Source organism: Haemaphysalis longicornis, unplaced genomic scaffold, assembly GCF_048455015.1.
Source record: "Haemaphysalis longicornis isolate Haplotype H1 unplaced genomic scaffold, Haemaphysalis longicornis Haplotype H1 scaffold_3, whole genome shotgun sequence".
Lineage (NCBI taxonomy): Eukaryota > Metazoa > Arthropoda > Arachnida > Ixodida > Ixodidae > Haemaphysalis > Haemaphysalis longicornis.
In genome coordinates, this window is record NW_027526335.1 from 41817306 (window position 1) to 41842371 (window position 25066).

General features: G+C 47.4%; 1 protein-coding gene across 2 annotated transcripts; it reads right to left on the reverse strand.

Moving 5' to 3' along the window:
* Positions 1–4: 4 nt before the first annotated feature.
* On the reverse strand, positions 5–21345 carry LOC144174326 (uncharacterized). 2 transcript variants are annotated; one of them, XM_077702966.1, is made up of 5 exons: positions 21208–21345; positions 14264–14443; positions 11496–11810; positions 3656–3850; positions 5–892 (listed from the first exon to the last, which is right to left on the reverse strand). In XM_077702966.1, exons 1-5 carry the CDS (start codon positions 21260–21262, stop codon positions 864–866), a joined length of 774 nt encoding a protein of 257 aa, XP_077559092.1. In that variant the 5' UTR covers positions 21263–21345; the 3' UTR covers positions 5–863. The 2 variants fall into 2 exon arrangements, with proteins under 2 accessions (XP_077559092.1, XP_077559091.1); XM_077702965.1 differs by lacking the exon at positions 5–892 and adding an exon at positions 1410–1512.
* Positions 21346–25066: the final 3721 nt, after the last annotated feature.

The window sequence follows — 25066 nt, forward strand, 5'->3', positions numbered from 1 at the left end:
GTTTTCTTCCAACCCTTGCATGCCTCTAGTATACAGTAGGTGTTTGAAAGAAAGAATGCAAGCGCCACAGGCTTGCGTATTGACCACCGAGCATATGCTCCTCTATAGACTATGGTGAACAAAGCGGTAAAAAAGCAAATACAAAACCTTGAAATACAAAACATCTACAACTGTTTCTAAGCACATGAAACGGGCCTTTATTCACGATATTAGCATTAAAAAAAAGGATGAGGGGGGGGGGGGGGGGTCAACTCCGACTGAGTACAAGACCTGCAGTACCGTCACACTGGCCGTGCTAATTTCCGCGAACTAAAAATTCGTTCATGCATACCGCGGGAATCCACTATACTCGGTTACAACTTAAGAACGGCACCGAAGTTGCCGCTGTGCCTCATCACCGCAGCCAGATGTCACTCCGCGCAGCACAAGTAGCGCGTTACTGGTAATATTTTGAACATGGCACGAGCCGTTTTTGTATCTTTTTGGACCTAATATGCTTATAAACTACTGCAGCGACGGCAAACAAACTACGTGAGAAAAGGCAGACGATATCACGCATTCGTGGCAGTCTCCTTTCATAACTCGCGCGCCCGTTGACATCCCGGTCCGTCGCTTAGGCGGAGTGATACCGTACATGAGCTATTGCCGTTCTTAACTTGTTCCCGAGTATAGTTAGGCAGGTTAGTTCCACTCGATGCAAGCCCAGCAGGTGTCTTCATATCTTCCGGCCAGAAGGTCCCCTCAGTGAATATCTGGGTCGTGTCGCTCTCGCTGTCTTTTTAGAATAGGCAAGGAAAACTGTTTCATGCACTGTTTGTTTCATTTGCCGTGGGATTCTGGCCGATTCTTGTCCTTCCGGCGACCTAGCTGCCGTGCCTCTCACGAGTTGAATCTGCAAGTAAAAGCACCATGGAGATTTCGGCATTTCATGAACATTTTCCTTCCAAAATAAAGCTTCAAATAAAAATCAACGCGCACAGAGCCACCCTGCGGAATCTGGCTGAATTACTAAGCGGTATTGATTGATTGTGGGGGTTTAACGCGCCGACGCAACGCAGGCGATGAGGTGCGCCGTAGTGGAGGGCTCCGGATTAATTTTGACCACCTGGGGATCTTTAACGTGCGCCGAAATCTCGTACACACGGGCGTTTTCGCTTTTCGCCTCCATCAGAAAAGCGGCCGCCGCGGCCGACTAAGCGATATATTGCAATCTGCCGGATAAATGAGTACTTTACTTTCCAATGTTTCTACGTTAACCATCGTCTTTTAAGAAGCAATGTTCTACTATGTTACACTTCGCTTAGCGGAGTCTCTTAAAGTCCAAGATGCAGTCATGTAGAAGGTATTCGCTCTGGTGCTATTGTTTTATTGCGCTGAAGCAAACAAATATTGTAACATACGTACTTGACACACTGCCTCAAAAGCATCACCCCAGCTTTAGCCAGAGAAACGCAACGGAGGACATGATTTGGGGAAATAGACTCGATGCCTGCAGGATCGTTGATCGACTGACTGCAAGAAAGAACTGCAAAATCTCAGGTGCGTAGCTTACATGGGGAGTTAGTGCAGACAACCCTAATTTCTGCTCTCTGGCAAATATTGAGCAAAAAAAAGTGGACTTCAAGTATACTACGTTAACAGGCATTAAACAATGTTACGAACGTTGCCGGATCGCTTTATTATAAAGCTAGAGCTTTGAGTGTGTAGAAAATGCTTTGTTTAATGCGTAAGTAATTTTTGGTCACTTCCTCATAATTCTGTCCATCCGTCCGTCTGTCTAATGTGCGACACCATACACTTCGTCGGTATACATGCATGGGTCACATAGGGTATTTAACAACCCCAAGGCAAATGTGTGTAGAGGTGCACGTGTGGAGATGAGGGCTTGGAAGGAATGCTTACTCACTGAATATTCCCTCTAAGGAGTTTCTATCATTATTTGGGTAATTTACACGCTTTCTGTACGAAAATAAGGCATTCAAGAGTACTCTTTCATTCGCCCCATCCACGCCGCCGTTGTGGTGACCCCGGATTTAGCGACGTGCTGGTACGTCCGCAGAGCGAGGTCTGTAACAACAGATTTCGAGAGGCGTTTATCGTACGTAAGGTTTGCCTGAAAAAAAAAAAAAACATAGCCTACATTAACAGACGTACAGGAGAACATAAGCATTTTGCAAGCTGAGATAGCATCATGAGACCACACTCGAAACCGATGTGACAGCCCTCCGGTGCGGGGCCTCCACGTATGGTTACTGATATATCCCTCCAAATGGAATCTAAATGTTGTTACAGACAGCGGGTAGTGAAGCACGATATCGCAAAGGAGAACCTCTACGACATCTACGATAGCCCTAATGGTAGTGCGGTAGGTTGTTTGAGAACGAAAAGCTTGCGAAGGGATACCGAAATTAGGGGTCATGTGTGTTCGGTAAAAAAGAAACGGAAGCAATTCGACACATTTTCCTAATACGTGATAGTACCCACGCAAGAAAAAAAGTCCCTTTTCTGAAGCATTCGGGTTTAAAGGTAATACACAGAATAAAAAGTTCGAGTCAAACCGTGCCGTAACCGGCATGTAGTAAGTGAAACGATCCTGGCCAATCCCCCAAGTTTGTATGCGCCACAAACTGCGCAGGAGGCCGCCTGGTTCTTGCTGCGGCAGGAAACTAAACATCCCCCTCGCGAGGGGCACGATCAAATGCAGAGCATTTCCGGGGGCGCACGACGTTAAGTAGTTTGCGTTACGTTAATGTTGTTGCACTTGTTGCTGTTGGTTGTTGTATTGTAATTAAATGAGGAGACGTAATTACGTGATAACGTGACATCATTTATTAGCAGGTGGGTATTATTATTGTGGCGCAGTGGGAAGAGCACCATGTACCTCGCGTTCCGCCCACAGGTAGTGAATGCGTTGTATCAGCAGCTTCTTGACGTAGTTTGAACGAGTCAAGGATATAAGGCGCTTTCGTAGCCCTCCATTCTGTGTCGGCTTTGTGGCGCAGTGGGTGGAGCACCATGTACCTTGCGTTCCGCCCGCAGGGTCATGGGATCGAAACCAGGCGCCGGTAAGTATTATTTTTTTTATATAGTGTAGGGGGAGGGGTGCGGACGACGATGGACAACTAGAACGGGTGAAATCGTGAGTTAAAGAAATGCTCTGCATTTAAAACTACTTAGCTGTGGTGGTCACTAAAATAAAATTGGGCTGCTAGTCGAGGAATAGCAACGAAGAAGGTAGAACAGCTCAAGAAAGGTCAAGAAATGGGTGATCACACTGAAAGAAACTGCAGTGAGCGCTTCGCCACAGAGTAGCTCACGACAACGAAATGAGTCCCGCAGCTGACACAACGAACCAGGCACGCCACTCGAAGGCCTCAACACACCGGTATTTCTCTTTTCACGCCCATTTTTGTGCGTAGTTGATGCTTCATACTGGCTTACACCATTTCAAAACTTTCCTAGTGTGAATGTGAACATGTGGTTACTCAAATACTGCCACGATTGGTGATCCTCAAAGCATATTATGCCCCCCCCCCCCCCAAAAAAAAAAAAAATAAATCCAGCGAGCGAGATAGGACGACAAGGCGAGCCTCTAAAGTGCTCTGCACTTAAAGTAAGGACAGTAGAGCAGCCGACTCAAACGTGCACGCCTCACCGTGATGGCACTGCTCGTAGCAGGTCTCGTTGGTGAGGAAGTTGTTCTTGTTGCCCTTCTTTCCGCAGAAGGTGAACGTCTTGCAGGTGTTCTCGACCAGGCTGTAGTACCAGCGTTGGGAGCACGGCCAGCGCCGGCCACGGTCCGGCTTCAGCGTGCATATCTCCGGCTTCCGGTGCGCACTGTTCTTCGGCACTAGTCGAAGGAGAGGGGGGGGGGGGGGGGGGGCACACAACAGAAACCGAAAAAATTGTTCAGCCTTTCCTTGTACAGTCGTGTGATGGATGAAACGGAGCAAGAGGCCGTCTCCTAGTCCAGAGTGCTGTGTGGACGTGTCGCGCCGTCTCCTAAGCGTCCTTCAGGAGACGGAACTGGCGAACTCGTGGTGAAAGGACGCTACCATTGGCTAATTAGGAGGAGCTTGGGCGGAGCAAGTGCCGGCATATCCAGCCAGGCTAACCCCGCCTGATCCCACACAACACCACCACCGTCCGCTACACAACAACCACCACCGCCACCACCACACCGTCTCCTAGTCGCTTGCTTTTTTTAGGTAATATCCAATAGTACCAACGTTATAGTCGAAGGAGGAAGAAAACTTCAAATTTGAGCATTAGCGTGGAAAAGGCCACATGCGGAGCGGAACTCTCAGTCGTGATTATTTTATGACCGCTTCAAAGTGTCCATTCTTGGGGATCTCTGAAAGTAAGCGACCAGGGTGTGACGCAGCAGAAGCAGGGCGGGGCGTCGATTTCTGCGCGTATCGTAAGTCAGAGGCCTCGCAAATAAAACTAAGTCACGATTGAAATGGGCGCGAAATGGACATTTTTGAAACAGACACGACTCAGAATTCCGCCCATAAACTTTGAGACGCACCCAAATAGCGAAGTGGTGCGCGGGTTAATGTAGGCCATCCAGGGTTCTTCAACGGCCGTTTTTAAGATGCGGAGCTGCTGTAGCTGGCCGTAATGTGTGGCGCGTAACGCTTAAGGCGCTAAAAATACCAAGAAAATGCCGAGCGCTCGTGAGCGCGTGCCTCGCGGCAGCCGCCGAACGTCCCCGGCACGCACAGTGGCTTTAGAAAAAAAAAAAAAAACTGGCGAAGGCCTTGAGCGCTCGTAAATAAACAATTTCAAACTATTACAAATGCGTGGTGATGTGTCCTTCACTGCTCATGTGGAAAGAAATCCTGCAGCTTCGCTGCGGTTCAAGCTTTGCGCGACTTAGTGCAAGCTTCCACAGTTTCTTTTTCTACGTGTGCCTTTTAAACGTGGCTGTGCATATACTAATTGGCCAATACGTACACCGACAAACAATTTGTTCCCGATTAAGATACACACCTTCAAATTTAAATTCAGACATACAGCAGCGAGCCCAGACAGCAGAACCAGGCGGCCAATGCTTTCTCTTCTGCTTTCTCCGCTCGGCGCTAAGCATCACGATCAACTGATGGCTCTACCACGGGGCGGCCTCTCTCGCATCCACCGTGGTCCCACGTAATTCGCGCCAGCAGCGCCAAATCCTCCCCTAGTAGTACGTGGCCTCTGAGAAACGTTGCATTAATCGCCATGGCAACGAGTGGCAAGGGGGGAAAGGGCGTTTGCTGACGTCGCGGACGCTGCTGACGTCATTTATCCCGCGGCCGGCCCCTGAAACCGACGCTCGTCCAACTTTCGCGTCTGCCGCCGGTCGCTGCCTCATGGGCCGCTCGGCAATGGCACTAGGCGCGAAAGTTAGACGAGCGGCGCCGATGACTCGAAATGGCCGCCGCCCGTCGTTTGTTATGTGTGCAGTAACGTGTTTAATAATTGAACGAAGAAAACATGTAGGTAATAGTACGTTTTCTGGTGTCGAATTGTTGTCTTTGTGGCGATAATAATTGGAGTGTTACACAAACATTATTTTTGCTATGCATTTATTCAAAATTCATATGAGGACGTCTTTCATTCGAAGTCATGAAAACACATGTACTACACCCATATATTGCACATACATTTTATGTACACAGTATTGGACTAAGCAAAAATATGACATATGCAAATTTAGGCACACAATATTGTACAATACGGAAAAAACGTGCTACATACACATTTACAATAACACGGTTAGGCGGGCTAGTTGGTATTCTGAATTCATGGCTGTAACTTTTGCGCGACTTTACACGGTGACAAGTACAGGTCTTCGAGTCCCTTTTTGTATCGGTCTCCATCTAAAGTTGCGCAAAAGTTACAGCCATGAATACACATTTAGGTACACAATATTTGATTACGAAAGAAGAACTTCGAAAGTTCTAGTCCCTACACAGATTTTTTTTTCCGCACACACCTCGGCGGGAGAAGAAAAGAACTTGAAAGTTCCACTCGATGTATACTTATTTCTTGGGCTCACCTCGAGACAGGAATGTTCTTTAGACATTAAAAAAATTCGTTTCAGTTCAGAGACACAATAATTGGGAATCTATATGTTAAAAGAAAGCACGCACACGTATGCTTCAAGCCCTGCCTTTCGGGCGAGTTAACGCAAACTCTGAAAGAAAGCGTTGACCCGCCCATTAACCTGCATACACTTCCGAGAAATCATGTTCACACCAACAAAATGCAGCCATAAAAAACTGTTGCAACACAATGACCGCACTGTAGACACTTTTTGCTGGATTATAACTACGTACAAAAACAATGCCCAACCATGCATGTGCACGTCGTAGAACGCAGAACACAAATCGAACGCACCCGTCTTTTCTTTTAATGGCGCGTGAATTAACAGTCAGGCGGGGGGGGGGAGAAGACACCTAGAAAAAAAAAGAAGCTTTCCTGTATTTTAAGCCGCAGATATCGGCCAGGTTGTTACAAACTACCCTCTAACTCGTGTCTGGGCAGCGCCTCTTATCTCATCCTGTCCGATACGGCATGGCCATTCTAACTTCAGAACTATGGAACACCAAACCCACTCGCGATAAGATGACAAGGGGCGGGCGCGCAGTTTAGATTGAACAGCAAAGCCGGCAATGCTACTTGGTTTTATTTATTTTTTAATGAGCGAAACGCTTGCAATGGTGACTGCAGACAACGCATGTATTTCGGTTTGGCCTTCGACTGCTTCATGTGAAAATCGGCTTGCATTGAACACCGCGGAGTTACGTCAGAGTTTTCGGAGCTCTGAAGCAACGCTTGGCAGTAGTTTCGCCGCAAATATACGTTTTGGAGCAAGACGGGGGAGGAAAAAAATGCTTAGGGCGCAGCACCTCCACGCCATCAATCGATGTGGTAGTATGTACACCATGAAAGGCAAGAAGCGCGTACAGTTGAGCTTGCCTTATTTGTGAGCAGGTGCGTCGTGATGACATTGGATGGATTGAGGAGAGTCACCGGAGGAAACGTCCAATGAAGTCGCAAACCGACCTCGACTTGGGGCCCAAACCTAGACTCATACCTGCTGCACGAAACAACAAAAAATACCTTGATAAGTATACTGAATCGACGTTCCAGCAGTTACTAAGGCAATCATCAAAAAACGGCAATGCCACCACAAATTGATCTTGCGAGCAAGTGTGTGCGTGCCAAAGACGCGTTTACTTCTACTAAAACTTTGCGTACCTGCACAGCTGGGATATATTTGCACATTAGTTTCCACTCCAAGACGAGGGACATGTCTCATTAACTTCACGTTACATGCGCGAATTATTTTGAAAACAGAAGAGTGCAATCAGTCGGCTTTGAAGGAATTCACTATAACTTGTACAAAACTAATTTGCTTACCTGTCGTCTTTGGAGAAGGCGAGAAACTTGGTCGAACTGTACCGCCCTGTGTTGCTGCACCACAGAGCTGCGCAGGAGCGGTAACACTCCTTCCTGCTCTGCCCCATATTTAGAATACATTCGAATGTATTTTATAATGCAGCGAAACTTTCCGCCCGTGGAAGCGTTTAGGCAACCCTTCGCACGCCGGCTCGCTCACGCACGTACCGGACTGGCCCGCCGTGCGCGCCGAGAGAAAGAAAAGAAAATATTGGCGCCGGTGAGCTGTTGCGCATGCGTGAGGAGGCGCGGAAGCGTTGACGGTGTGGAAAGAAAGAAACACTGAGGGAAAGGGAAGGGCCACGCCGCAGCACCGTGCCGCTAGGATCGCCACAATTTCGGAAACCGAAACTAGCCAAAGTCGCCGACCAGTGGCTCTACTTCACCCATGCCTGCGCCAACACCACTACGCGCATGCGCTACTCGCTTTGCAGCGAGGAGAGACAGCCGAACGGGGCGGCGCAGCGCAGCGCCAGGAACATTCCTGCCTGAAAGAGAAAGGCGCTCCCGTCTCTTTCTTGCAGGCTCGGCATTCTTTCGCTCAACGGAAGAGCCGCTCTGTGCATGCCCAGGCGTTGACTAGCAAAGAAAACACACGCTCCTCTTTGTTGCTGGCTCAGGATTCTTTAGCTCACTTGGCTTCGCGCACAGGGCGGTTTTTCGCCATTGGCGCAGGCAGCGCTTTCACCCTATAGAGTTTAGTTTCTAAACAAACAATAAAACACAGAAACGCAAAACACCTGCGCGTGAACGGGAAGAGAGCTGCCGAGAGAGCGATTATATTGTGCAGAGTTCTCTCCCCGAGGCGATCTGAAATCGGAATTATTCTAGGCGTTTATAATACTACTCGATATAAGCGCAGAAGCCTCCTCCCTGCCCACGATGGGATCGCAAACAGGATATTCAATGTCGCTACAGGGCACTATTTTCTGCCAGGTTACCTTGATGTCAGAGGAAACTTGAATTCTGATTTGGCTATACCATAGCTCAAACGCGAATGTTTATGAAGGATCCCAGCTAACTAGCTTGCTCGCTAAGCCTGAAATTAGCAATATCCGCACCTGCAGTGTGCCCGTATTTTCCACCGAGGACCCGCGACAGACATTTTGCGTTTACCGAGATGTGTGCAGGGCGTTCGACCCACCGCCTACGCCTATACGTTGTATTAACTAACGAATGCATTGACAACGTTTCAAGCGCAGACTCACTTCTGGGCACACTGTGTGATGTGTTGGAAGACACTGCTCGCGGTCTGTTCCTAAACTGTGTCACTCTGAGCAGTTCGATCGTTGCAGTTTGGGCATTTGTCCACCAACATGCCCACACTGCAACGAACAACCCACATTGTATCGCGCCGTCTGGGCTTGCCAGAACACACTATCAGCTCCCATTATCCGCCCCACAACCATCAAGTAGTGGGAAGTCCCGCTGTCCTGTCCAGCTCGGACCCGAAGGAACAGCGACCGTTGGTGAACGGCACGCAGGACAGCAGCCATCGCCGAAGCCTTAGCCTGAAGGTTACTATCCGTCAGGCTGCCTCGGCCACGAGCTCGGGCTCCTCCTGCACGGCTCAGTCACCTGTATTCGTAATTGTGTCCTAGCAGGAGACCGGGCAGATGTGCAGTTACCCAACCACGACTGCCTGCCATCTCTGCGTGCTCGTACGTCCAGACTCCGCGCCTTCTGTCTGATGTTCTGTATGGCTGCGCTCTCCGTTCGCCCGCGCTCTCCGCTCACCCGCGCTCTCCGTTCGTTACGGTATCTTTCCGGATGCAGCCACTGCTGCTTCACCGCAAATCACGGCACTGACATTACATTCACCGGAACTGACGTCATACCTGGAAGGCACATCACTTCCAGTTATGAAGTTACTTTCGATTTCCCGTGACTTCCCTTTACGTACCCAGGGGTAGGGGCACGTCGAGTTGGTTTCGTTTTTGCTCTAAACCTGACTCTTCCGCTAGTCCCATTCTGTACACGCATAATCATAGTGAAGGAGGACAACAAGTTCGACAACAGCTCCACTATACGGTAATATTTGTTTTCAAAACTCTTTATTTAGCTGTGACAACGCCTCCTGAAAATAGCAAGCGATTTACATGCACTCACCTCCGGTGTGTGCAATAGGTTTTATTTATAACTGGAACATATGTCTGTCCGATCCTGCCCTGAAAATTGTGGGTGGGTCAGCCTTCACCTTTAGTCGGCATGGCGTGCACCGAACTGAAGGTAGCTAATAGTAGCAAATAAGAACCAAGATCACCAAACCCCTCTCTGGGGTCCTGGACTGAGGACTCCACTAACGGCGCTCTTATTTGATCACAATAAAAGCTTTCCTCCTCCGCCCACATTTCTCCGTTGCTCTTTCGGCATACCTCGGCGTCGTCCTATACCTCGGCGGCAGGCGGAAGCACGTGAGTTAAACGTTCGTACCATCCAGAACGACAAGATGGAAAACGAATTCGACATCTTCACGGACGCCGCCGTGCGCGGCAATGAGGCTGCGATCGCATGGACATCTTCGGACGCCAGCTTGCTAAACGGTTCCCGGAAGATCCCTTATACATATGGCCTAGCTGAAGAAGCCGAACTCATGGGTGTCCTGGGCGCTCTCCATTCCATCCGCGACCATTGTGACTCTCTCTCATCCCGGAAATTTCGCCTCATTACGGATTCCCACGTCTCCCTTAAAGGGTTGAGCAGAACATTTTCACCTAATTATACGGCCACGAGTCTACTATACCATACGAGACCTTCAACTGGAAGGCATCGCCATCCGCATCGTCTGGTCCCCGGGACACACGCCTGGGGCTCATGGCAACCCTACGGCTCACACCACCGCTCGGGAGAGACTTGGCACCCCTCGAGTGGTTTCCAGTGCCCTGCTGCAACACCCACCACGACCAGACTGGCAACTTTACTTGAGGAAATTCAAGGCAGAGAGTCGCAAGGGGCGGAGTATGGTTCGAACCCCAGAGGGTGTACTAGGATCGCTCAAGACGCTCACACGCTCAGGGGAGGTGATAGCTAATAGGATCTGTGCTAGCACGGCACTGACTCCTCATTTAGTACATAAATAGACCCACGGAGCCAGCTCGCACATCCAACGCTGCCCGTATTGTGACAAGACGTGCATCCCAACCTATATCATTTGATATAGCAGCATGCGACACTTCACGTCCGGCGAGCCACTTTTGGACCTCGTTTCCCCACCCGCAGATGAAGAGGCGCATTTGCAACGCGTTCGATCGGACCCCTCAGGGCTAGTGAAAATAATTGAATACTCACTGACGAGTGGTCTCTACAAGTTGGTGTGATAACCTGGACCTACTACTGTCACAAACGTAGCACCTATATCTTCACGAAATCTACAAACTATGTCTTCACGGAACCATAGACTTTAAAATGTTTTCCATCATTTCAAGTGATTCAACCTTGAACAGTGATATCTTTTCGATTATTCCCTCCCTCCCTCCGTGTCCCTCTCCTTCCCCATCAGGGCGTTTATGCCCCCTCTGACAATAAAGCTATTCCCCCTCTTCCATTACTCTTCCAACACGACTGCCGCACTTGCAACGTCCCTCTTACTACCTACCACTTGGAGCCCTCATGCCCCGACAACCCCAAACCCCTCTTCAACCCATCCCCTGTGCAGTGGGAGTCTGTGCTGACCAGCTCTGCTCCTGAGCAACAAGCTCTGGTTAACCAGGCAATGGAATCAGTGCCGCGGGCTCGCGGCCTCATAGACTTGGGAGACTGACCACTTCCACTCTTACTCCTATCCCTTTAAGATAAATAAACGTTTACCTATCTCCTCCGCCACGAAGGCGTTGATGTGGCTGTAACAAACCAAGCGTAATCAGTTGCTCTTGTCGCGACTTCAAAAAAGAATGCGTGGTCGAGGGGTGCCAACAAGGAGCTGAGCATCCAAACGGTTCTTAAAGTATTATCTGAGTTGTGCTATGCTGGAACTCGGCTGCTCCTGAAGATCCACATTAGACTTTAATTGCGGCAGACTGCGTCATACCGTGCATTACGACGCTCACCCAAGCTGATGTGGATGGCCTCCGGCTTGCCGAGACCGAACTCGAACGGCGGCTCCCGCTCGCCCACGGAATCATCTTGTGACGTAGCGGGCTCCCGGAGTATGGTTCGAACCGTGGGTGTGGGCTGGATGGTAGTCGTTTCGTGGTAAGCGTAGTGCTGGTAGCTGTCGGCGGCCGTGGGGTGTTGCGGCTTGGGGGGCGTCGTTTCGTAGTGCGGGTGGTAGCTGTGGTGGCTGAGCAATGTCTTGGGTAGGTCGCTTTCCTGCGCTCGCCTCTTCTTCAATGACTCGTACAGCCAATCGAAACAATCCACGCCTGCGCGAAGGGAAAGTGAAACGAGCGACCGTACGAGCTGTGCTTTTGTGTACCGCCGGTTACTGGCTGGATTTTTTTTACAACACTCATGTATGCTAAAAACATTTATTCTAAGTTTACATTGAACGTCTTTAGAAATATACAGTTACCTCCGGCGCTATTGCAGTGTCGGAACTCCGCTTTGCATGCTAGAAAAGTGTGTGCCAGACCAGCCTCGCGAGGAGTAGCCAGTGTATCTTAAATTTTCCGTACGGCAAATTCTATAAAAACTAACAGCCCTTCGTCTAACAACGATGGTTGAAGCGGCTTTCTCCTGTGGGGTTCGTTCGCTGTCGTTGGAGTTGTAGGCGTTTACAGAGTTTTGGTGACGGGAAGGTCGTCATCAGTGAAACCAAGAAAGTTTAGCTTTAAATCCAAACTGCTTGGACCGTGTCGGAATGGCGCATTCGCATAGACGCCTGCTTAATAACGCGAGGGGCCCAAGTTTGATTCCGACCGGGGGAAGCGTTGTTTCTTGAGGCGTTTCACGCATCATCATCATCACCATCATCATCACCATCATCATGTGCTTTTTGTAGTAAAACATTGTGTAAAGTTGACTTTTCTGCAGCACGTTTTTTTTTTGTTTTTTTTTGACGGGATGGCCACCATCAGTGATGCATAGAAAGCTTGGCTTTAAAATTAATCTTTACCAAGACGTGTCTACAATGCAACGAGACGCCGTGATGTAAATTAGTTTTATATGCTTAAATAATCTGGCGCCGCAGTAATTCCTCAACGCGTGGTGTCTCTGTGTTACTCAGATGCGCAGAAAAAGCTCAAGTAGAATCGACTATCGTACCACCTCTATGTGCGCATGAGCCTGCACGCGCCGCCATTACTTTTCGGGACTCGCTCTTATCTGAGTCGCCGCTTATAACAGGTGTAGTGGGCGCGCGTGGCCTAACGATTCTGGCTGGTAGTCGGTCACCGCTGCCAAAGCGCTAAGCCACCAGACGGCCAATCACCGACCTTTGGAAACGTATTAGAATTCGTCAATAGCGCACCTAAACTGCGACTTTCATGAAGTTGAAAAAAAAAATGGCTCAGGCTTAGAATTTGTAAACCTAGTCATCACGAGAGAAAGCAAAGACTATGCACGCAGTGTTTCGTGAAAGTTTGCTCCTGCTTGAGCTATATCTACTGGGTGATTGGATCCATCCCTTCGCTTGCGCTGAAGGGTGTATACGCACAGACAGCCCAACCGGCACGTCATAGATGGCGAGACGGGGACCAAGTGCCGGGGAAGCGGCCAGTAAAGCAGCCTTTCGTGCGCGCGCATGGTGTGTTTCTCTGGTCTTCGTTTGTGCAAACTCAGTCAGCACAGTGTTTTCATATCAGTGATTACACCATTGCTTAGTGGTATGGTTCGCTAGCGCTGAAACGCGCGCAGACGGCGATAAGGCGCCGGCGAACCAGCAGTTTTACCCTTGCCTAGTCACGTGGTACCCGAGCGGCCAAGGAAGCTTGTTTGTCCGCGGATGAAGGTCATTTCGACGCGATGAATGACCTTGAAAGCTGCAGCGTAGGGATTCGCTCCAAAAGAGTAGTGAAATGTGTGTACCAAGCAAGGCGTCCTGGAAACTGCCAGGGAGCTTCTTCCGTTGCAGGTCTTATGAAACATCGATACTATTGATGTGAGAGACTGCTGCAACTATTGCTCCAGTGCAAATGATACAAAGCTAATTACGCAACGTTTGAGGAAGTAATCTCAGGCGGCTTCCTCAAACGTGACGTAATTAGCTTTGTATCATTTGCACTGGAGTAATAGTTGCAGCAGTCTCTCACATCGATAGTATGCGAGTCCCAACTGGTAAGCGTGCGCTGCACTAGGCGTCAGAAATAATAAGCTCCTAGATATATCCCAGAAAACACAAGATTTCAAATTAACACATTACTGCTTACTTGCATTGTTCGCGTACGTTCGACTTCAAAATTATTTTATGTTTGTTAGCATCTCACTCACGCTTGCTTGCAGAACAACTTCGTACGGCTGTTATACTTTTCCATTGTTGTTCTGTTATTTACGCGCTCCCGTATGGTCCAGGATAAGTTCGTAAAGGAGCGCCAAAAACGCGTACTTCACGTATACAACATTTACGCTATCTCTCTATCCTTCCTTTGTGGCACACACTCTATACGCCGGTTTGTATACACACCGCACATATAAGAAGCTTCTCGCACCCCGCATTATTTTGCACCTTTCCATTTGCTGCTTGAAGTGAGTCAGCGTGGTTCAAACTGCTGCACTTAATTTGAGCATTTTTTTTAAAGTGAAATCTTATTTCATAAAAAGGAAATACAAACATATAACTATACAGGCGGGGGTCCCAGATTCAACAGTCTGTAAGGGCCATTTTCTTTTTATGCTGAGATGGAAAAAAATGGCGACAAAAACGAGCGGAAAGACATACCGCCGCAGTTGATTTCATTCTTGGACTTCCGGCTTTTGAAGTGCTCCGTTATCTCGTCGTCACAGAAATTGAACGGCTGGCAAAGAAACAGGGATGGATCGTAGTACCACCGCTGGTTGTATGGCAATCGTATCGAGCTGTCCCGTTGCCGCCGGCAGATGTCGCACAGGTCGCATCTCCCTATAAGAAAGGGAGGCAATGCTAAAGTCTCATCATCATCATCGTCGTCGTCGTCGTCGTCGTCCTATCTACGCCCACTGCAGGGCAAAGGCCTCTCCCATTAATCTCCAATTATCCCGGTCCTGTGCTAACTACAACCAATTAATCTCCGCAACCTTCTTGATCTCATCTGCAGATGAGATCAATATACACTTTATTACCCTTAATGGCCAACGGTTATCTTGCCTTCGCATTGCATGCCCTGCCCACGTCCATTTCTTTTTCTTAATTTCTACTAATATGTCCTTAACCCACTCCGCTCTCTCCTTTTCCCTTGATGTTGCACCTATCATCTTCCCTTCAATTGCTCGCTGAGTCCTCCTCAAATTAAGTTCAACCCTCTTAGTGAGCCTCCAAGTTTCTGCCCCGTAGGTGAGTACCGGTAAGATACAGCTGTCATACACTTTCTTCTTCAGGGACAATGGTAGCATCAGATTCGGGCTGATGCTAAAGTCTACCAGTTCGAAAAAAAAGCACAAGAAAAGTGCAGGGCAGGAGTTTATCAATTGATCAGATGAGACGGGGCTAGCGTTATGTATTGCCTGTTTCTACTACAAGTTTCCTTTGTAGGTCCTTTTCTTTCTCTACTATTCTCGTTGTATCGGCTCAATATATTTTGTTATCATCATATGTACCATCACAAATGCATGCAGAAAGCATTCATTTTTGTGGACATTTATTTAAGAAATAATGCTGTACACTGCAAAAAAAGAAAGAAAGGCAACGTATCTGCTTGCTTCGAGCTTTTTCGAGCCCGTTTGTCGCATGACTATGCAGCCCGGTTGATTTCGATCATGAAGGCGCTTTCAATACCCGTTCAGAAGGCGCTTAAGGCACGTCCCTTGGGCGGTGCATCGACAAAACAGCGCGCAACAAAACCGCATGAGACAAAGGGTACCGACGACAAAACATCACAGCGACAAAACGGCTCCTTTTTATGGAACGCCTAAATGGGCAATTATATACATTCCTGTGTACGAACAGTAGGAATGTGCGAAATGATTTCTATAAGATTTTTTTACTTTGCCTTACTGTTTGTGAAAAAAAATGTTCGAATTTCGCTACCTTCGGAGAACGCAGCTTATGCCAGTTAAAACTGGGCACGTATGTTGCAAGCTATGGTGCAAACATAAGATAATCTGTTTTTTATATATTGTTTATTATACTTGTGAGATTTATCAGCGTAAATAGTTTGAGATACTTTTTCTCAGAACGCGAAACATGTCCCATTAATCTTATTTGAGCTATACCTGTCGTAAGCTAACGTTCCTCAGTTTTTTGTAAATATTTCGCAATGTAGAGCGTACATTTGCATAGGTAATTTATTGTTGTTCGGAACGTGTGCCGTACAACTACTAATTTTCGCATTTTCGGTGCTTCGTTACGACAGCCGGAGAAATGAAAAATTGTGCTTCATTTATTATTATGCTTACATACCGCGCAATAACTCCTTTCCTGCTTATCGATTGCGATGGCGCATGTGGATATAGAATTTTGCAAAAAAGAAAATGCTTTAAATGTAAAAATGTGACGTAGTCGCCCGTGACGTCGAATGTTTACAAATTCGCACGCACGCACGCATACACACACACACACGCTCACACGCACGCACACACACGCACGCATGCACGCACGCATACACACACACACACACGCACACGCACACGCGCACACACGCACGCACGCAGAGCTCGGTCGTTAACTGTTCGGGCTCAAGCGATTTTATTTTGTTGCGGTTCAGTGGCGGTTCGACTAAATCCCGGCCGAACCAGCTCGCTTATTCGAATTACTATATTATGGAATGTGAAAAAATGCATTTTTAGTTCAAAGCGACCACGAAGAAAAATTACAAACAGTTCAATCAAAAGATTTTGTAGATTTAGTAGTTCGGAAATCTTCTGCCTATACAAACGCTTCGTTCAAGAGCAATTTATTTTTTGGCCGTGCGACTCAACAGACAGGCAGACAGACAGAGGGACAGACGAACGTGCGGACGTACGGACGGACGGACGGGTGGACAGAGGGGCGGACAGACAGACAGACAGACAGACAGACAGACAGACAGACAGACAGACAGACAGACAGACAGACAGACAGACAGACAGACAGACAGACAGACAGAAATTTTTGCGTTCAAGTAATTCGAGAAAGGCTATCGTATTTAAGAACGTTTGAGTTACATTTACGTTTCGATTGAGGCACCGGGCACTTATTTTGGTGATTACCTGGTGTCCTAAAATAACGCATCTCTCAACTGAAATAATACATGACCATGAGGCGCCCTTGTGCAATATACACAGCGCATCGCTTATACGGACACTAAGCGTAAAATCAAGTTGGCCCAACTTGGTAGAGTAGATATACGAACATACAACTCGCCGCAGAAGCATTGGCTTGTTAACACCAAACATGCGAAAAGCAAAAAAAAAAAAAAAAAAAAAAAAAACGGGTGTCGACGCAACCCACTTTTCAGAACGACTATTTAGAAAAATTCCCTATTGCAATCTCATGGTGAAGTGGGATTGGTGGAGCCTGCATAAGCGTTTTTCTGATACAAACACTGAAGCTGCAGGAACATGTAAAAGTAGCATGTAAACGTATGAGCGAACTTTTGCAAGCCATGCGCTTTTTAAATCGATGCCGCAGGTAAGGCTATATACCCTGCTACTTTCCCAGCCATAGCTCGCAGTCAAAGGCAAGGCTCTACCCTTGCAATTTTCATCGCCGAAGGTAAGGCTATGCATTTGTCATTTTCGTCACCATAACTCATGGCAGAAGGCAAGGCTATACCCCTGCCATTTTCATCGCCATATCTCGCTGCCGAAGGTACATCGCCATAACTCGCCGCTAAAAGTAAGACTGTACGTTTGTCGTTTCATGACCACAACTCGCCGCCAAAGGCAAGACTATATACCCTTGCCATTTTCCTTGCCATAACCCAATCGGCGCCTAAGCTATACCTTGTCATTTTCATCGTCACAACTCGCCGCCGAAGGTAAGATGCCATTTTCTTATCCATTACTCGCCACCAAAGGCAAGTATATATGCAGTTCCCATTTTCACAGTCATAACTCGCCGCCGAAAGCAGGGCTATATCATGCCACTATTACGCCCATAACTCGTGACCGAAGGTAAGGCCTCGTCATTTCCTCAGTCATAACTTGTGGAAGAAGGCAAGCCCTCCCACTATCATGACCATAACTCGCCGTCGAAGGTAAGCCTATACGTTGGCCATTTTCCCAATTTTCCACTTACTCTTGCCTTCAGCGGCGAGTTATAGCGGTGAAAACGGAAGGGGTATAACTGAAATTGGCAAAAGTAGAGCCTTACCTGCGGCGTCTCCAAAAAAGCTAGATATGTACATTAAGACGCACGCACATTTTTCATTCATTTTGATCAGGGTGTCGAACCGGAACCGAAACGAACCGAAAACCGGAACTGAACCGGTATTTTTGCCGGAACTGAACCCAAACCCGAACCGTTATTTTTTGAGCACGCTGAACCCGACCCGGAACTGAACCGAAAAAAGAAATAACGGTTACCGGTTCATGCTGAAACTGTTCGACCCTCCGTTGTTGATATTGCACAGTCAATGCAATTCAGACATTTTTTTTATTTCACGTACCATCAACTTCCTACCCACTCGCACACTTTCCCCTCCAGACCATTGAACATTATCACGCTCTATGTAACAGGGGAAATGAACGAGTACCAATGTAGCAATGGTCTGTTGCTGCTGGAAGAGCGAGCGTAGTGCAAGCTGACCAAACGAAATGTCATTCTCGGCAGCTTGCAGGGGATATAAAACGACTTTGCCCTTCCCTAGCTGCAACTTTATTAGAGCAATCAGGCTGCAGGAGTGCTCCACTGCGCAACAGCGAAAGCCCACACCCGTTGTGTGCAAACGTTTTGCATTTCATAATTTGTTTAAAAGGTCCGACACCTGCAAATTGGTAATACTTGACAAGTGTGACCACAGGAGTTGCTCAGTGGCTAAGCCGTTTGCTGCTGACCACAAGTGGTCTCGATCTCCCTTCCCCACGACCGTTTTTCTGAAGTCGATGCAAATCGAGAACGTCCGTGTATCGAGATTTTGATCCATGTTTAATATCACAAGCTGGTTAAAATAAGTCTGCCGGCCTGCAACATAAGCTGCGCCTCGGAGCAGAGATATAGCCCGGGGCATCAAATGCGCCAGTTTTTTTTTAAGTGTGTTTACACGGAAAACAACAAAGAAGAAAAGGCGAATCACGTTGTTTTAAAATATAACGCAAAAAGTAAGTAAAACCGAATGAGTAAAAAAAGCACCAAAACGTGGATATTGCTCTATACTTTTCTTTGCCCTGCCTTTCACAACCAAACATGTCATCAATGCGAAGGAAGTGAGTTCCGTGGTAGTTTTTGAGGACAGTACAGTGAACAAGTTCCGTTTTTTACAGATACAAATCACAACAGATATGTCAGGGAAAATTGTTAAGGTGCGCACTTAATCCCTTAACTAGAAACTGCAGCCCTCGACCCTGTCTTGTAAGCAGAAACAGTAATAAAGCAGATGACACGTGCAGAAAGGCAGGCCCGTACCTCACACTGCCTCATTCGCCCAGCGATCATCTTTTCTGCTTTTTCTGCAGTTTTGTCTCTTTCAGATCTGATTTTTTTCGAAGGTGCACTTGTAGTGACTGCCCAACTCGCTACATTACTTCTACTGCCACGCGTTCCGGATGGGAGTACTGCTGTGGACGAATTAAAGAGCGTCTATACCCAAAAAAGCCCCATCTCATGCTCCGCGCGTCAAATTTCCCTTTCATTTTGTAACAGCATAATCTGTTATAAGATTCCGCAATGTAGCACACAGAACGATGGCCGGGGGTGAGGTGGTACGATGACATACTAATTGTAATGCACACATCCGGTATAGCTATCGTAAAAGGAATTACAGTGGTCAGAGCAGTAATGCAGTGACTGAGCGTTAACTAAAGCTTACTTTTAACAAAAGTGTGACTAACACATTCGATAAGGTGACAGCTAACAAATTATTCAGGGTGACCAGATAATCTCATTGGTAGTATTTATGTGCCTGTTGTAGGATTTTCTGTTTCTGTACAAATATAAAAAATGTGTGCCATTGGTATTAAGTGCTGGTATTTGAACGCGCCAGTACGCAGGCCTAAATTTAAGGCTCCAAGGTTAGCGTGATGGGCGATTCCATAGGGACGATTGCGATTTCAACAAAAAAGAAAAGGGCAGAAAATATATCCCACCGTCATATCTCTTGGCGGTGGCTTTATGAATAGTCGCTAGGACAACATAAAGTATGGGCGAGAAAGTAGGTGTAAATCGTCGCCACTTCACCTGTTTTTCTAATATCTCGTAATTATTTAAAGTTTGTTTTTCAATTGCGCCACTGCCCTTGGGGAACATCAGCGTTTTTAGTTTTTGTTTGTATTTTGATTTGACTGTCGTTTTAAACTACTAAATGTTTTTTTTTCTAATTTCAGTGATAATTCAACTCATCGAACCGGTTCGCGAACCGGTTCAAGCTCCCGAACCGGTTCGCGAACCGGTTCGGTACGTGATTTTGTCGCATCGGAACTGAACCGGAACGAAATGATTTCGTCTGAACCAGAACCGTAACCGAACCGGTATTTCTTTTTTGGTTCGACACACTGATTTTGATGAAATCTCACGATAATATGTGCAGTTTTCTTTAGTGACACTCTTTCCATTTTTAAGTGAGAGTGAGAATTACAACGTTATCTTCCAACTGCTCCTGCACTGCGATAAGAGAACCGTATATATAACAGAGTCGAGCAGGATCGGGACTTCTGTGCAAGGGCAGACAAAGTGGCGTCATGTGCACTTACAATGCCTCGTCACTCAGAGTAGCGAGGGCAGTATTTAAGTAGATACAGCGCGAAAGCGAAAAAACACGAGAAAGACTACGGGACAAGTGCTTGGGCCGTCGTCCTTCAGGTCTTCGTTGGCTTTCGCGCTGTACCTATAATAAACCCGACTAGTACATTGAGGGGCGAGCGTCGAGCGGTTGTTTGCTTGTTTATTTTTTCAAATAAGTAATCTTGTGCTCCTTGCTTTTCAGCGTACGACCTCGTAGTGTGTTTTACCCACACATGTATTATGTACACTCTTTAAAGACAAAATGCAATTGAATTAAAATTAAAATCCAAATTCGCTCTAAAATTTGCTATTCCACTGGCTGCTCAAAATAAAGTGGAACCTTGTTAAACCGCACCTGACGGGGACACGAAGAATGGACGTAGTAACCGGCACTACGGTTTATCCGAACGGTTTATCCGAACTGTTTATCCGAACGCTGTTAAAGTGGAACCGAGTTGGGGATTCGGCTTAACTACGTATAAAAAGAAACTACGCTACGGCTTATGTGGGTACGGTTTAACGAGGTTCCACTGTAGGTTTAATGGCGTTCGCCCAACTCACTGGTCCACGCGCTCATGGAAATATTCCCCAAGCAAACTAGCAAGGATTCCGGCTATTAAAAGCGCCAGGAACAATCTCACTAACTCCGAACGATCGCAAATCGTATTTCTGGGCAGTTTGAAACCCAGAAAGCCCTATAGAATTCGCGAACCACTGGAAGCGGTTGACGAAGCTTGACACTTGAACAATCGTATCCTCACCACAAAAAGAAACTTGTCATGGTTCAGGCCGCCTAAACACGAAGCTGCCACATGTCGTCGAGCACTCACCTCGTTCGAAGAGCAGCAGCTGAATGACAACAATTATAAGCGTTGAAGCATCCATTGAAGGCAGAGCTGGTGGTCTTTGTCCGCTTCGCGCGAAAGACGAATCCGAATGTCGCGTCGACAGTCCTTCACCATGAGAAGAGCAGCCGCAAGTAACGACCAAAGTGCAAGTTGACGGGAAAGACGAGTATGTCGCTCTCCGCTTACGACTGAGCTCCCATTTCGTGCTCGGCGGATGCAAAGACGGCGTATCTAGTTACTATACCTCCGCCGACACAACGAAAACTTCCGCGGGCCGCCATGATACATTAAACTCGCGTGCAACTCTTTTGCCTCCCGAATACACACGAAAGAAGGACACCAAAGTACATACTCCGGAGAGGTAGCGCACGCACGATACTTGATTTTGTGGAGAAGCGCGTCGATTCCGCGAGCCATTTGCCAATAGTAGGCGATATCGCGCGCGGTATGTATATGGGTGGGCAATTTTCAGGGTTAAGGGAAAAGCCCCCATCACTTATCCCTCCCTATCCCTTGCCACAGCGCACAGTGGATTTGTAAGTAAAAAAATTCGCCTACAACTCCTCTCCTCCCCTTCGCCCACAAAGGCGCTGTCTTCAGCGGAATGTAAACCGTTATTATTGCAGAATTTATGCTTGTTTTATGTTTTCAGGATGATTGCATATGCATGACTTTTTATCGGCGGCAGGGGTCTTTCTTCTTAGAAGGAGAGTGCGGCTTCGTGTTGTACTTACCCGTCGTAAGTGACGTTAAATTAGTACTTTCGGGAAAGAAAATTGACTTCGTGCAGTGTATTAAGATATTTTTGACGGATAATGCGACGTCCTGTGCAGAAATTGTACAAATCGGAGCATTGCTTTGCTTTTAAAAGAGGATCGATGGGGCAGTGCAGCATCGTGAAGTTTCATCAAGCAGTCGGTTTCGGTTCCGATTGCATACTCCCTTGAAGAGTTGCACGCCAAAAAGTTCCGCTAAAAATTGATGCCGTCGACCGAAAGGGTACGGCATCGTGCTCCGTAAGTCATATTGAGTTTTCATGAAAAGCAGAGGTGCGTCCCCGCCTCGAAGTAAACGTATTTTTATTCCGGCAACAAATATTGCAGAAAGATGAAGCTAGATTAATAGGAACCGAGCGGTCGTTGTATGGCACCACCGTCGCTTCAGCGAACAGCGCCGCCCGTGGCGAACCGCTCGCCAGTGGAATGCCGGTGGCGGTCAGCGAGGCGTACTTGCGTATGACTTCCTGTCGTTCTGCTGCGGTGCGGCTTGCAAAGCCTAGATAACCACGAGGGCTTTTCGAGATAAGTAAATCCTGAAAGCGGAGGTGATTTTTACGGGGCATGCCGTGTGTATGATTCACGTCCATACTCAGTTATTGCAAATCGCAGACGACGCTCAACGCGCCAAGCTGGAAGTCGAGCTGGAAGTGAAAGTCCGTCCCTTCGCGCAAATTTTTCATACATTATTGTTGAGTTTGGCGCGTCGAGGAATACACTGCAGCTCAATGCTCTTTTAATGCCGGCAATGGCAGCCAATCCAACTATGCTTCGGCGCTGGCCTTTGGCAGTTGAAGAAGCTGCGTCGTGAACGAGAGAAAGTCAGTTATGGGGGGGAGTACCTACTAAGATTTACTCCCAAAAGAAAAAAAAAAACCCGAGGGACGACGCTATGTAACATCATTACTTACGGTAGAAACGCGGTTAATCTCACATAAATACGTGTACATCAGTCATCGGGAATCGTTTCTAGAATACCGCATGACAGTACAAAGTTATTGCTTGACGTGGAAAAGCATTGCTTTATGCCTGTAATAAGACTTGATTGCTGGCTAGTTGGTTAATTGTTTTTCAAACAACAATTACTGCGTGGCTGAATGACAAGAGACAGGAAGGTGCCAGAAACCTGCCTTCATTTTCACAACTTCATGCTGCGGTCGTGTTTTACCGCAGCTAGCCACCTACGCTTAAATAAACAGAAACTGCGTCGCGTGCGCTGCACTGAAACCACTGTCACAAGTCGTGGGATCAAACAAAGCCCACGCCATAAAAACATTTGCAGAAATTCTGACAATGGTCTATAAATCCGTTAAAGTTATGCGGGTTTTCCGTCTCACCAGCCTTGCGTTTTCCCGGGGGCATTAAATACAAAAATCAGACAGCTAATCCCGTGAGAGCGCGGGATCGGAATAAACGTTGACTTCGTCAATTTATTTCCATTTCTCTTCTTTTTGTTCTGTACACACATAAAAGCGCAGGATTTCGTAGAGCTGTGATTAATAATTAATTTTCAATATTTTTGTAGATTATTGTCCGTTTCCTGCAACGGACGGTGATAATTGCCCGATTTGGCACTCTTGGCTGTCACTATCCAAATTGGGTGACTTTTGTTCCGTTTGGTTTTATTTTTATTTTTCTTTCAATGAGCTAATTTTGCTCTTATAATCATAAGTGTATTGACAAGGAATTTAGCGGTTTGCGTTGAGGTACTCGGCGAATAATGCTTACGCATTAAAAAGGCAGGTTGACGTTAACACTCTGCAACATTCATCCTTAACAAAAATGCTATAGTAAAAGGTCGTAACATGATGTGTTTACTAACTTCTTACGAACTTTACTACACCCAGAACGGTATGTAGGTCCTGCCACTAAGTATGGAACCTAAATGTTATCGTTACTGTCTAGACCGTGCACTTAGTAACTGCTGCTTGTTTGATACTAACATTCATTGGGGCAAGAGAGAGAGAGAAAATGTAAAGGAAAGGCAGGAATCTTTACCAGGCTACGGCCTAGTATGCTATCCTGCACGGGGGAAAGGGGAACAATGAGGAAAAAGAGGAAAATAGAAAAAGAAGGGGAAAGGTACGGACAGAGCATGGAGTGGGGTGCCCAGCGGTAGGACACTATAGACAAAAAAGTTCAGAGACCATATCCATTCCGTTATCCAGGATGGACGCCGCTAGGACTTTCCGAAAACTTGCTCGGGAGACCACGCTATCTAAATGGACTACCCATGGGTTCACGAGCGCTCGTGGACCCCCCATCTTCAGCGCCCCCTTCCATTAGGCCTCCCACGATCTGATGCAACCATTCTTTGTCGTCTCTGGCTTGGAGTCGCATTCACAAATGCTTACTCCTATTTGATTGGAATGGCAGCCAGTGTGGCGTGCGAAGCCTGTGACACACCAGAGACCATACGACATGTCCTATGCGAGTGTCCACGGTTTTCATCGGAACGAAGCCAACTCTCTTCGACTCTACGAAAGTTAGACTCTCGGCGCCCGTTCTCTGAGGCCACATGCATCCAACACACCACCAGGATCGCAGAGATGCCAGAGCGAAAGCAATCTTCAAACGGTACGGCCAAAACTCTACCACAGTATACACGGACGCAGCATCCTATCCCGGGAGGAGAGCTATGACCGCTGTTGTGACTACAGCTCAAGCCCTCCTCCTCACAAGTGCATCAATTCCTACCACCCATGCACTACAGGCAGAACAAGTGGCCATAGCCCTAGCAATTGCTCAAACCCCTGCAGAGATCATCATTACAGATTGCCAACAAGCATGCAGAACATTCTCGAGCGGCTTCCTCTCACCCTGCGCCACACAAATTCTACTGCAGCATCCGCCACAACACCGTGTAAGGATTATTTGGGCTCCCGCCCATGCCGACGTCCCCGGCAACGAAGCTGCCCACCAGCATGCCCGAGATTTGACACACCGGGCTAGTCAGGACATCGGCGAGCAGTGGCGTGTCTGTCCCCTTTTGTCATACACAGAAATCACGCAGCACTACCGCCTGCAGCGAACAATGTACCCTCCTCCACACAAAAACCTCACAA